The 15285-nt window shown below is 38.6% G+C and overlaps 1 protein-coding gene across 10 annotated transcripts in view; it reads right to left on the bottom strand.

Moving 5' to 3' along the window:
- The window catches only part of CA2H3orf20 (chromosome A2 C3orf20 homolog), a 95329-nt gene that overhangs the window by 53458 nt on the left and 26586 nt on the right, over positions 1–15285 (bottom strand). For 7 of the 10 annotated variants that reach the window (XM_042911507.1, XM_042911522.1, XM_042911515.1 and 4 more), the window contains exons 9-10: positions 1609–1761; positions 712–832 (exon numbers count right to left, since the gene is read on the bottom strand). The exons of 1 other annotated variant lie outside the window; for it this stretch is intronic. In XM_042911507.1, coding sequence (XP_042767441.1) covers positions 712–832; positions 1609–1761 — 274 coding nt within the window. Of the gene's footprint in view, positions 1–711; positions 833–1608; positions 1766–15285 lie in introns of all 10 variants that reach the window. 2 more of the 10 variants (XM_042911549.1, XM_042911559.1) reach the window with 2 other exon arrangements.

Raw genomic sequence — 15285 nt, forward strand, 5'->3', positions numbered from 1 at the left:
GTTTGGGGAGTGGGTAGTACTGGCATCTGATGGATGCTGATAAATATCCTACAATGCATAGTTATAACAAAGACTTATCTATTCCCAAAATGCCAGTTCTGCCAAGGATGAGAAAGTCTGCTCTAGATAAAGTAACAAGCACATTTAGTTGCTTTATTAATAAATTAGATTTATCATTATTATTTAGTACTAGTAATTCCACACTAATTTATTATTTAATGAATCTTTGATGAGTGGCTGTCTGAGTAATCAAATGAATAATAAAGAAGGGCTTGTGTTTGTCAGCCACCTTTGACTTTCATGACATAGTAACATTATAAAACAGAAGCTGAGAAGACCAACATAGAATTGCTAACTTTTCTTATTGCCATGTATAGGCATCAAAAATAAAGACAGCAACTACTATAACAGTTATTTCATAAAGTGAAGGGCATTTAACCATCAAAATGTAGTAATATTAAAAATAATAAAAATAAAAAAGGAGGGATATTACTAGGAAAGTCAGTATGGCAGCCAACAGTTACTGTAGACTGGTGAAAAGTTTACCTCAGCCAGCTCCCAACCACTGTTCATCAACTGGGGAAACTCTGAATGAGACCATAAGCTCCTTAAGGGAAAAGCACCTGTCTTACAGGTAGCCCTATGACTCTTAATGCTGGGCAGTCTGAGGAAGACTGCCAAAGCCACCCCACCTGTGCTGTCCATGCCCACCTGATATTCCAGGGAGAGCAAAGTCTCTGTCTTGGAAGTCCAGCTCCACTTGTGGACTACGTAGCCCTTGTAGTCATTGGTGGTCCCACCTTCCTCATCCAAGACCAAGACAAATGGGCAACTAGGAGAAATTCAGAGGTGAGAAGTTGATGCCAGACCCCTGAAGGAAGCCCTCATCACTATAGGCTACAGGAAGGCAGGGATCTGAGACTCTGTCTTGGGCTGAAGGAACCATGAAGTCCAGCAGGCAGCCTTACTTCCTCTGCCTAATATGGTCTTAGGCCCTTTCACCTGTTGATGCTACTGGAATGTCTGTCATAGAGGGCAGGTCTGAGAGATGATGGAGGTTCAGGCCACATCCAACAGGGGAAGAAATAGAATGTGTGTCCTGTTGCCCAAAAGCTGGAGCATACAGGTGACAAAATGGGAAATGGAACTTCTATAATGCAAGAGTCATTCCTTCTGAGAACAGTTCCTCATGAAAGGCCAAAATAAAATCAACTTTTGGCTGACAAGAATATGTGCCTCTCTTAAAAGACCCCACGGAAGTGGTACCCATGGCCTCTCCTTCACTTACTCCTGGTATAAAAAAATTTTCTCTGCTAAGTAGTTCTTCTAGGAATTCCATCCAAGTCAACAATCAAGATCTTAGTGCCCTGGGGGTATAAGTGAGAAGTAGGACTTTGGGAATTGCCCCTCTCTTTTGCTATGACATGGATCCAGCAAGCAAAGGTCAGGCATCAAAATACCTACAACCTGCAGGCCCTACTTTAACCCTGTCTCACTGCCCTCCTAGACCTCTGGACATTGATGGCCCCTCCTTTTCCCATGGTGCCTCCCTTTGTCACCATCAAAGATGGTGCCAGGATGGGGCCAGGATTCCCCCAACCAACTCACCGGGCCTTCAGGTTGTAGTGAACACAGCCCTGGCCTTCAGCATTGAACAGAGCCAGAAAGGAGAAGCTGGGTGTGTCATTAAAGAGGCAGGTGATGGTTCTCCCTCTGCAGCACGTGGGGATCTGACACATGGCAATATTTCCAGAAGGATAGCTGGCAGAAATGGTCAAGGAGAACTAGCAGAAAACTCTCCGGGTTCTGCTTTCAGGTGCTCCATGGAAAGTAAGTCTACATGTCAAAATGATAGCTATTTGGTGCATCATTCCCAGTCTTCAAAGACCCTCCCTGCACTTTGCATAAGTAACAACTAAATGACTATGGAACCCAACCATGCCCCAGGTGCCTTCTTGTATCTTCTTTCTATTCCTCACAACCACCCTGTGGTAGGTAGTATTATCTCCATCTCAGAGATGAGTAGGGTCTCTCTGTGTCTGGGGGTGCGGGTGGGGGGTGGTTCTTGGGATGTGGGACTTTCAGTGCTAAAACCAGGAAAGTCCCAGGCAAACCAGGACAAGTTGGCCACCCTACAGATGAGAAATCCAAGGACCAGAGAAATGATCTTCCCCACGTGACACCACAAGGAAGTGGCAGAACCAGGACCTGAATTCTGAAGCCAGTGATATTTCTAATGTTGTCAGGCTGCCTTCCCTTACGATCAGTCTAGAAGAGCAGGCAATGTTTCCCTGCTCATTTCCTACTAAGGTGACTCCAAGAAGCACTGGTCTCAGCTAAATAGGAACATGGTGTGGGCAGCTACTGTAGGAATTTCAGTAGTGCCCAGACAGAAGACTTTCAGTGGTTATCACTGGGGTTCAACCTCTTACGGGTTTCCCATTAATGGGGGAAAAAGAGATAAACAGATAGGAATCATAAGTAGTAACCAAATAGAAATTCTGGAGCTGAATAGTACAATAACTGGAATGAAAAGTCACTAGCTGGGTTTAGCAGCAGATTGAAGCAGAAGAATCAGTGAACTTGAGGATAGATCAATTGGGTTTATCCAGTGTGAGAAGCACAAATTAAAAAGAATGAAGAAAATTTAACAGAGCCTAAGAGACCTATGGCAGACCATCAAACATATCAACATATCCATAACAGGAGTTCCAGAAGGACAAGAGAGAGAAGAGAAGAAAGAATATTAGAAGAAATAATGACTGAAAGTTCCACAAATTTGACGAAAGACATGAATCTACACAATCAAGAAACTCAACAAATTCCAAGGAGAATAATTCAAAGAGTGTCACACTGAGACACATTATTATCAAACTGCCAAAAGACAAAGAGAGAATCTTGAAATCAGCAAGAGAAAAGAGACTCATCATATACATGGGATCTTTAATAAGGTTAAGGGCAATTTCTTATCAGAAAACATGGAGGCCAGGAGGCACTGGGATAGAATATTTAAAGAGCTGAAAGAAAAACTGCCAACCAAGAATTCTATATTGAAAAAAACTATCCCTCAAAAATTAAGAAGAAATTAAGGCTTTCCACATAGATAAAAGCTGAGGGAGTTCATCACTAGTAGACCTACCCTACAAGAAATGCTAGTTCTTCAGGCTGAAATGAAATGATACTAGACAGCAACTTAAAGCCATACAAAGAAAAAAAGAACACCAGTAAAGGTGTTTATATAAGTAAATATAAAACCAGTATTATTATATTTTGATTTATAATTCCTCTTTTTTTCTGTATTAGTTGAAAGACAAATGCACAAAACAGTAATCGTACATCTATGTTAATGGCACTCAATGCACATATAAAGATGTAACTTCTGATAACAACATAAACGAAGAAGGATGAGCTGTATAGGAGCAGAGTTTTACATACTATTAAGCCTAAGTTGGTATTAAATCAAACTTGTTTCTTGTCAATTATAATACTCAAGTGTATTAGTTTCTTGGGGCTGCTATAACATCCAGGCCAAACCTGATAACCTGAACAACAGAAATTTATTCTCTCACAGTTTTGGAGGTTAGAAGTCTAAAATCAAGGTGTTGACAGGACCATGATCTTGGGGGCTGTGAAGAAGAATCCTTCCTTCCCTCTCTGTAGTTTCTGGTGGTTGCCAAGAATCTTCAGCATTCCTTGGTTTATAGATGCATAATTCTAATCTCTGCCTCAGTCATCACATGGTCTTCTTCCCTCTTTGTGGTCCCTGCTTTCTCTTCTTAAGGGTACCAGTCATTGGATTGGAAGCCAATAATGACTTCATCTTAATTTATCTTCAAAGACCCTATTTCCAAATATGATCACATTCTGAGGTTCTAGTGAACATAAATTTTTAGGAGACACTATTAAAGTCCATTATACAAGAGTAACCACTAAAAAAATAACTAAAAAATATGGGGCAAAGAAAATGAGAGAAGAATAAAAATGGAATGCTACAAAAAAAATCAGTTAAACACAAAAGAAGGTAATAATAGAGGAGCTGAGGAGCAAAAAAATGACATATATAAAACGAATAGTAAAATGGTGGAATTAAGTCCTTTCATATCAGCAATTACATTAAATACAAATGGACTAAATTCTGCAACCAAAGAGCAGGGATTGTCAGAATGAATTAAAAAAAATCCAACTATATGTTGTCTATAAGAGGTTTATTTGAAATCCAAAGATACAACTATGTTGAAAGTCAAATGATGGGAAAAAAGATATTCCATGCAAATAGTAACCAAAATAGAGAAGAGGTGGCTCTGGTATCAGAGAAAACAGACTTTAAAAATTTCTATAAGAGACAAAGAAGGACATTATGTATTGAGAAAAGGGTCAATACCTAGAGAAGATACAATTATAGACATAAATACACCTAACAACAGAGCCCCAAAATATATAAAGCAAAAATTTACAGGATTAAAAATAGAAAAAATTTTAAGTTGGAGACTTAAAAAGTTAAAAGTTGGAGACTTCACTACCTCACTGCCTTACACAGAAGGTCAATAAAGAAAACAGAATTTGAACAACACTATAAACTAACTAGACCTAACAGAACACTCCACCCAACAGCAGCAGAATGCACATTCTTCTCAAGTGCATAGGACCATTCTCTGATAGAGACAATATGTTAGGACACAAAACAAGTCTCAATAAATTTTAAAAGATTGGAACCTTAGAAAGTATCTTCTCGGACAACAGAATGAAACTAGAAATCAATGGCAGAAGGATATTTGGAAATTTCTCAGGTGCAAATTAAACAATACACATTTTAAACAACCAATGGATAGAGAAGAAATCACAAGGAAAATTAGATGTGTGAAAACAAAAATACAACACATCAAAACTTACAGGATAAGACACGGGAATGAGGTTGGAGGACAGAGTCCATGGGAATGGCACAGAGGCCAGGAATGCTGCCAACACCTGGCCCAGGTCAGTGAGGAGCCCTGGGGACCCAGCCAAGCCTGCTGCTCCTGTTCTCCAACATGCACCTCACAGGGAATGACCCCCAACTAGGTGCCTACTCCTACATTCAAGGCGACCTGATAGGTTTTCTGTCAGATGGTCCACTGTAATAATGCTGGAGTTATGAAGTCTCTGTTTCTTTGCTCCAAAACAAGACATTCTTCCCTGCATATAGAATAGGAGTAATGTTGGTCAGAATCTGGCTGTTGTTTAAAACTGAAGATTGTCATGACTGCTTAATGTAAGCTCTATTCTGAAATAAAATTAATTGTCTTAGAAATACTAAGTCAGTTTAATTCGTAGTGCTCAAAGAATCATCCACACAGGAACACAGTAATACTGGTGACCCAAATTTGCTTTTGGAACCATGAAACTTTTCTCGTTTTTGACTTTGACAATATAATCACAGATGACAATAGCGATGCATGGATTGTACAGTGTGCTCCAGAGAAAAAGCTTCCTATGGAACTACAAGATTCTTATGAAAAAGGATTTTGGACAGAATTTATGGGCAGAGTCTTTAAGTATTTGGGAGACGAAGGTATAAGAAAAGATGAAAAGAGCAGTGACATCAATGCCTTGGTGAACTTTACCTTATAAAAAGGATAAATTTGGCTGTATCTTATTTCAGATTCAAATTCAGTCTTCATGGATGGGGTTTTAGAAGCTACCAGTTTTCATGATGTGTTAGACAATATGTTTATAAATCCAACATCTTTTGATAGCAATCGTCATCTCTCTGTGAAAAATTATCATGCTCATTCCTGCAATAGTTTCCAAAAAAAAAAAAATATTTGCAAAATGTAGTTTTTGTAGATAAACGGTTACAAGAGGGAGTGAATTATACATGAATGGCTTATGTAGGTGATGGTGAAAATGATGCCTTTCCAGTAACTTTTTTAAAGAATGATGATGCCATGCCACAGAAAGGATATACTTTACGGAAAACTCTTTCCAGAATGTCTTAAAATCTTGAACCTATGGAATATTCTGTTGTAGTTTGGTCTTCAGGTGTTGAAATAATTTCTCATTAACAATTTATTTATTTTTTTATTTTAGAGAGAGTCCATGAGTGGGTGAGAGGGACAAAGGGAGAGAGAAAAACCCAAGCAGGCTCCACAGTGTAGAGCCTGATGCAGGGCTCAATCCCATGACTCTGGGATCACAACCTGAGTCAAAATCAAGAATTGGATGCTCAACCAGGTGAACCACCCAGGTGTCACCACAGTTTCTAATAAAGGAATAATATACCAACAACAATGAAAAACTTATGGGATAAAGTGAGAACAGCGGTCAGGGAGAAATTTATAGCTGTAAATACCCATATTGAAAGAAGAGAGGCGCCTGGGTGGCTCAGTCAGTTAAGCGTCCACTCTTGATTTCAGCTCACATCATGATCTCATGGTTCGTGAGTTCGAGACCCACATCCAGCTCCACGCTGACAGTGTGAAACCTGCTTGGGATTCACACTCTCTCCCTCTCTCTTTGCCCCTCCCCTGCTCACTCTCTATCTCTCAAATAAATAAATAAGCTTTTTAAAAAAGGGAGAGAAGAAAGATCTCAAATCAATAACCATAATTACCACTTTAGGTACTAGAAAAAGAAGAGCAAATTAAAGTTAAAGCTAGCAGAAGGGAGGAAATAATAAAGATTAGCAGAAACAGAAACAAAAAAGAGAACAGAAAAGCAACAGAAAGAACCAACAAAACCAAAAGTTGGTTCTTTGAAAAGATCGACAAAATTGAGAAAACTGTAACTAGACTGCCAAAAAAAAAAAAAAAGGAAAAGGAAAATTCCTAAAATCAGAAATGAAAGTGGAGACATATAAGAGAAGTATATGAACCATTTTACATCTACAGGTTAGATAGCCTACTTGGAAAAAAAATTCCTAGAAACATGCAAAGGGAAATTGCAGGATAAAAGATCAACACCCAGAAAGCAGTTGCCCCTCATGAACATGGGTTGTCTTTCCATTTATCTCATTCTTCTTTAATTTATCTTAACAGTATTTTGTAGTTTTTAGTGTACAAATCTGACACTTCCTTGGTTAAATTTATTCCAAAATATCTTCTTTTTAAAATTTAATTTATTTAAAGTTAATTAATATACAGTGTAGTATTGGTTTCAGAAGTAGACCCCAATTATTCATCACTTACAGATAACACCCCGTGCTCATTCCAAAAAGTGTCCTCCTTAATGCCTGTCACCCATTTAGCCCATACCCCCACCCATATCCCCTCCAGCAGCCCTCAGTTTGTTCAATGTATTTAAGAGTCTCTTACAGTTTGCCTTCCCTTCCCTATTTTCATCTGTTTTGTTTCTTAAATTCCATGAGTGAAATACATTTGTCTCTGACTTATTTAGCTTAGCATAATACACTCTAGTTCTACCCACCTTGTTGCAAATGGCAACATTCTTTTTGATCACTAATAATACATTGTGTATGTATGTATGTGCATGTATCTATACATACATGTGTATATATACATACATGTGTATATACACGCATGTATATATACATACATGTGTATATACATGCATGTGTATATACATACATGTGTATATATACATACACATACATACATACATACACACACATACATGCCACATCTTCCTTATCCATTCATCAGCCAAAGGACATTTGGGTTCTTTCCATAATTTGGCTATTGTTGGCAGTGCTGCTATAAACAGTGGGATGCATGTACCCCCTCAAATCAGCATTTTTACATCCTTTGGATAAATTCCTAGTAGTGCAATTGCTAGGTTGTAGGGTAGTTCTATTTTTAATTTTTTGAGGAAACTCCACTAGGTTTTCCAGAGTGGCTGTACCAATTTGCATTCCCACCAGCAGTGCAAAAGGGTTCCTTTTTCTCTGTATCTTTGCCAATATCTGTTGTTGCCTGAGTTGTTAATTTTAGCCATTCTGACAGATGTGAGGTGGTATCTCACTGTGGTTTTGATTTGTATTTCCCTGATGATGAGTGACATTGAGTATCTTTTCATGTGTCTGTTAGCCATCTGGATGTCTTCTTTGGAAAAGTGTCTATTCATATCTTCTGCCCATTTCTTCACTGGACTTTTTGGCTTTTTGAGCTTGATAAGTTGTTTATAGATTTTGGATACTAACCCTTTATCTGATATGTCATTTGCAAATATCTTCTCCCATTATTTCCATTGACTTTTAATTTTGTTAATTGTTTCCTTTGCTGTGCAGAAGCTTTTTATCTTGATGAGGTCCCAATAGTTCATTTTTGCTTTTAATTCCCTTGCCTCTGGAAATATGTCTAGTAAAAAGTTGCTATGGCCAAGGTCAAAGAGGTTGCTGCCTGTTTTCTCCTCTAGTATTTTGATGGTTTCCTATCTCACATTTAGGTCTTTCATATATGTTGAATTTATTTTTGTGTATGGTGTAAGAAAGTGGTCCAGGTTCATTCTTCTGCATGTCGCTGTCCAGTTTTTCCAGCACCATTTGCTGAAGACACTGTCTTTTTTCCATTGGATATTCTTTCATATTTTGTCAAATATTAGTTGGCCATATATTTGTAGGTCCATTTCTGGGTTAGAGAACCCAGAACCATACTGTCTTGATGATTACAGCTTTGTAATATAGCTTGATGCCTGGAGTTATATGCCTTCAGCTTTAGTTTGCTTTTTCAACAATACTTTGGCTATAAAGGGTCTTTTCTGGTTCCATACAAATTTTAGAATTGTTTATTCTAGCTCTGTGAAGACTGCTGGCTTGAGTTTCCCAAACAAACAAAAACTAAAGGAGTTTGTGACCACTAAACCACTCCTGCAAGAAATTTTAAGGGGGAACACTCTGAATGGAGAAAAAAAGAAGACCAAAGCAACAAAGACTACCAAGGGCCAGAGGACATCGCCAGAAACACCAACTCTATAGGTAACACAATGGCACTAAATTCATATCTCTCAACAATTACTCTGAATGTAAATAGACTAAATGCTCCAATAAAATGACATAGGGCATCAAAACGGATAAAAAACAAGATTCATCTATATGCTGCCTACAAGAGACTCATTTTAGATCTAAGGACACCTGCAGATTGAAAGTGAGGGGATGGAGAACCATCTATCATGCTAATGGACATCAAAAGAAAGCTGGAGTAGCCATACTTCAACAAACTAGATTTTAAAACAAAGACTGTAACAAGAGATGAATAAGCGCATTATATCATAATTAAGGGGTCTATCCATCAAGAAAATATAACAATTGTAAATATTTAGGCCCCCAACTTGCAAGACTCAAACATATAAATCAATTAATCACAAACATAAACTCATTGATAATAATGCCATAATAGTAGGAGACTTTAATACCCCACTTACCACAATGGACAGATCATCTAAGCAGAAAATCAGCAGGGAAACAATGGCTGTGAATGACACATACCCCACTTACCACAATGGACAGATCATCTAAGCAGAAAATCAGCAGGGAAACAATGGCTATGAATGACACACTGGACAAGATGAACTTAAAAGATATATTCCGAACATTTCATCCTAAAGCAACAGAATGCACATTCTTCTCGACTGCACATGGAACATTCTCCAGAAAAGATTACATACTGAGTCACAAATCAGCCCTCAACAAGTACAAAAAGATCAGGATCACACCATGCATATTTTCATATCACAACTCTGTGACACTTGAAATCAACCACAAGAAAAAATTTGGAAAGCCCTCAAACATTGAGGTTAAATAAAATCCTACTAAAGAAATGAATGGGGGGCACCTGGGTGGCTCAGTTAGTTATGCATCCAACTTCGGCTCAGGTCATGATCTCACCGTTCATGAGTTCGAGCCCCACGTCAGGCTCTGTGCTGACAGCTCAGAGCCTGGAGCCTGCTTCGGATTCTGTGTCTTCCTCTCTCTCTGTCCTTTCCCCACTCATACTGTCTCTCTCTGCCTCTCAAAAAATGAATAAATGCTAAAAAAAAAAAAATCTTAAAAACAAAAAAGAAATGAATGGGTTAACCAGGAAATTAAAGAAGCACTTTAAAAAAAATTTTTTTTAACGTTTATTTATTTTTGAGACAGAGAGAGACAAAGCATGAACGGGGGAGGGTCAGAGAGAGAGGGAGACACAGAATCTGAAACAGGCTCCAGGCTCTGAGCAGTCAGCACAGAGCCCCGACGCGGGGCTGGAACTCACATACCGCGAGATCGTGACCTGAGCCGAAGTCGGACGCTTAACCGACTGAGCCACCCAGGCGCCCCAAAGAAGCACTTTTTAAAAGTACATGCAAGCAAATGAAAATGAAAACATGACAGTCCAAACCCTTTGGGATGCAGCAAAGGCAGTCCTAAGAGGAAAATACATTGCAATTCAGGCCTATCACAAGAAGCAAGAAAGGTCCCAAATACACACATCCTAACCTTACACCTAAAGGAGCTAGAAAAGGAGCAGCAAATAAAGCCTAAAGCTGGCAGAAGAAAGGAAGCAATAAAGATTAGAGCAGAAACAAGATGTAGAAACCAAAACCCCAGTAGAACAGATCAATGAAATTAAAGGCTGTTTTTTTTTTGAAGGAAATCTAGCCAGACTTATCAAAAAAAGAGAGAGAACTTAAATAGAAAAAATCACGAATTAAAGAGGAGAGATCACAACCAACACCACAGAAATACAAAAAATTATAAGGGAATACTATGAAAAATTATATGCCAACAAACTGGACAATTTGGAAGAAATGGACAAATTCCTAGAAACTCATACACTACCAAAACTGAAACAGGAAGGAACAGAACATTTGAAGAGGCCCATAATCAGGAAAGAAATTGAATCAGTTATCCAAAACCTTCCAACAAACAAGAGTCTTGGGCCAGATAGCTTCCCAGGGGAATTATACCAGACAGGTGAAGAAGGATTGATGCCTATTCTCCTAAAAGTGTTCTAAAAAATAGAAATGGAAGGAAGCTTCCAGACTCATTCTCTGAAGACAGTGTTACCTTGATTCTAAAACCAGACAAAGACCCCACTAAAAAGTAGAATTACAAGCCAATATCCCTGATGAAATTGGATATTAAAATCCTCAACAAGATACTAACAAATTGAATTCACAGTACATTAAAAGAATTATTCGCCATCATCAAGTGGTATTTTCCCAGGCTGCAAGGCTGGTTCAATGTTCACAAAGCAGTCAATGTGATACACCACATTAATAAAAGAAAGGATAAGTACCACATGATCCTCTCAATAGATGCAGAAAAAGCATGTGACAAAATATAGCATCCTTTCTTGATAAAAACCCTCAAGAATGTGGGGATAGAGGGAACAAATCTCAACATCATAAAGGCCACATATGACAGACCCACAGCTAATATCATTCTCAATGGGGAAAAACAGAGCTTCCTCCCTAAGGTCAGGAACATGACAGGGAGGTCCACTCTCACCCCTGTTGTTCAACAGGGTACTGGAAGTCCTAGCCTCGGCAATTAGACAACAAAAAGAAATAAAAGGCATATAAATTGGCAAAGAAGAAGTCAAACCTTTACTCTTTGCAGTGACAAGATACTCTAAATGGAAAACCCAAAAGACTCCACAAAAAACTGCTAGAACTGATACATGAATTCAGCAAAGTCACAGGATATAAAATAAATGTACAGAAGTTGGTTGATTTCTATACACCAATAATGGAGCAGCAGAAAGAGTAATCAAGGAGTCAATCCCACTTACAACTGCACCAAAAACCATAAAATACCTAGGAATAAACCTAATCAAAGAGGTAAAAGATTTGTATAGTGAAAACTATAGAAAGCTTATGAAAGAAACTAAAGAAGACACAAAGAAATGGAAAAACATTCCATGCACATGGATTGGAAGAACAAATATTTGATACTACAAATATTGGTAATATCAATACTACCCAAAGAAATACACATATTCAGTACAATCCTTATCAAAATACTCTTTTTGACACTATTGTAAATGGCATCATTTCCTTTTGTTCATTTCCTTTTTATTGTTATAGTTGTTCATACAGCATTTCATATCATTTGTGGCTAGTATTTATGAATTGGAAGACTTCATCTTATTCATGGCAATATGCCCCACAGTAAACTACAGATTCAATTCAATCCATATCAAAATTTCATCAATCTTTTTTGCAAAAAATGGAAAACTTATTTTAAAATTCATATGGACTTGCACTGGACCCCACATAACCAAAAAAATATTGAAAAAAGAACAAAGTTGAAGGACTCAAACTTCCTGATTTCAACACATTACTATAAAGCTACAATAATCAAAACACTGTGGCACGAGCACAATAAGACATACAGATCAATGGAATAGAATTAAGACTACAAATGGGGCGCCTGGGTGGCTCAGTCGGTTAAGCGTCCGACTTCAGCTCAGGTCATGATCTCGCGGTCCATGGGTTCGAGCCCCACGTCGGGCTCTGGGCTGATGGCTCAGAGCCTGGAGCCTGCTTCCGATTCTGTGTCTCACTCTCTCTCTGCCCCTCCCCCGTTCATGCTCTGTCTCTCTCTGTCTCAAAAATAAATAAAAAACGTTAAAAAAAAAAAAGACTACAAAAATAAACTCATACATCTACGGTTAACGATCTTCAGCAAGGGTGCCAAGAACATTCAATGGTGAAAGAATAGTTTACTCAAGAAATAGAGGTGGAACAACTGGGAATCACATGTGAAAGAATGGAGTTGGAGCCTTATATCACCATATGCACCATATGCAAAAATCAACTCAAAATGGATCAAAGACCTAAATGTAAGAGCTATAAGTATGAAACTCTTAGAAGACAACACAGGCATGAGAATGGTTTCTTAAATATGAAACCCAAAGCATAAGGAATAAAAAAAAGAAAAACTGGACTTCATAAAAATTAAAAACTTCCACATACCAAAGAGGGTGAGCAAGAATGAAAAATTTTCCCACAGTATAGGAAAAAAAATTTGCAAATCATATGTCTGATAAGGATCTAGTATCTACAATATATAAAGGAACTCTTACAACTCAGCAAGTAAAGGACAATCAAAAAATGTGCAAAAGACTTGAATACATATTTTTACAAGAAGATACACAAAGAAGGTATATGAATATACTTGAAATTGTTAGTTATTAGAAAAATTCTATTCAAAACCACAATGAGATATGACTTTACATCTACTAGAATGGCTGGAACTTAAAAATTGAAATGTATCAAGTGTAGTCAAGAATGTAGAGAACCTGGAACCCTCATACATGTGGGTGGGGATATAAAATAGCACAGTCACTGTGGAAAACTTTTTGGAGGTTCCTAAGTAAGTTAAACATAGAATTACCATATAATCCAGGAATTCTCCTAGGTATAGACCCGAAAGAATTGAAAACAGGTGTGCAAAAACTTCTATAAGAATGTTCATAGCCAAATGGTGGGGAAAGTCTAATGTCCATAAACAAATGAATGAATTAGAAAAAAGTGGAATATCCATATAACAAAATTTTATACACACACACACATTATAATATATATATAACAGAAATTCTGAGACATGCTGCAATATGTGTGAACCTTGAAAACATTATGCTAAGTGAAGGAGGCCAGACACAAAAGGTCACATGTTGTAGGATTCCATTTACATGAGGTGCCCAGAATAGGCAAATCAAAAGAAATAGAAAACAGATTGGTGGTTGCCAGGGCTAGGGTAGGGGAAAACAGAAAGTAACAGAAAACTGCTTAATGGTTATAGGGTTTTCTTTTGGGGTGATGAAATGGTTGTGGAACTTGATAGCGGTGATGGTAGCACAATGCTGTAAATGCACTAAATGCCACTAAATTGTATATATTAAAATATTTTATTTTATGCTATTTAAATGTCAATTAAAAAAAAGGCAGTGATGTATATTAAAATGTGGATGAACCTTGAAAACATTAATGTGAGTGAAAGAAGCCAGATACAAAAGGCCACATATTGCATGATCCTATTTACATGAAATATCTGAAACAGGCGAATGCATAGAGGCAAAAAGCAGATTAGTGGTCCCCAGGAGCTACAGGGGAGGGGAAATGGGGAGTGACTGCTTAACAGACACATGGGATTTGCTTTCAGGGTGATGAAAACACCCTGAAACTAGATAGTGGTGATGACTGCATAGCATTGTGAATGTACTTAATGCCGTTGAGTGATACACTTTAAAATGGTTAAAACGATAAATTTTATGTTATGTATATTTTACCATATTTAAAAAAAACACAGAGTGGTTCTGAGCGCTCCACCAACCCTTAAGGGCACAGCGCTGAGCACAGCACTGTGCACTGTGATTAGGGTTTGTTTCTAATGTGATGAGTCTGTCTGTGCATATGAAAAAAGGTTTTGAGGGAAGTTTGAGGGGAGAACGGGCAGCTGAGCCAAGACATCCAGGAGGTGCTGACAATGGAATGAATGAAACCCAAATGAAAAGAATACTGGGATGGTTTCTGGGGTCTGGTGTTGACAAAGAGCAAACCAATCAGGGCTGGGAGCTTTTTGGCATCCCAAGGGCCGATGAACCATTTCTACCTGAGAGCTTTGTCCAGCAATCTCCATGGGACCAGAATTAATCGCTGAGCCCAGAAAACGTCTTCCAAACATTTTCTCTACTTCCAAGGGATCCAACAGCTGCATGGGTGCTTTGGCCATTTGAACGCAGTAACACAGAATTTCTCTATCAAGATCACTGGGTCCAACTTCCTCAGCTTCAAATGAAGGGAAGTGAGGCCCAGAGAGATGAAGTGACCTGTGCAGGGTCACCAAGAAGAACTGGCCCTAGAACCCAGCCTCTTGGGACTCCCAAAGAGGAAATGCATTGATGGCCAGGATGTGGTTATTTCTGGCATATGAGTCAAGCATGCCAGCAGCAAGGCCTGCAGGTTTGGGGTGGTCTCACCCAGGGGGACCTCAGGATTCTGGAACAGGGAAGAGAACAGACTGTGCTCTAGCCCACCTACTCTGGTCCTGCTGATAGCAACAGAATTCACAGACATAGCTTTTCCAGGGGCTCAGGAAGACGATCCTACTCAAGGCAGTGGAAGAATAGGAAAGGGGGAAAGGAGAGCCCTTGACCCACAGCAAGCAGCAGCTACCCTGGAAGGAGTTTGCCATGTACGGTATGACAAGGCTCACTGGAAGCAAGGCTGAGCAGAGTGTGATGAATGGATTCATTTACAGTCAGAGAAACAATAGGACTCCTTTGACAGGGTGCTTAAATTCTGAATTCCCAGTTCAGTCGGAGAGGAGGCCAAATGAAGTGAGGGGGGACTGCTGCTAGGCAGCCT

This window comes from Panthera leo, chromosome A2 (assembly GCF_018350215.1).
Source record: "Panthera leo isolate Ple1 chromosome A2, P.leo_Ple1_pat1.1, whole genome shotgun sequence".
Taxonomy (NCBI): Eukaryota; Metazoa; Chordata; class Mammalia; order Carnivora; family Felidae; genus Panthera; species Panthera leo.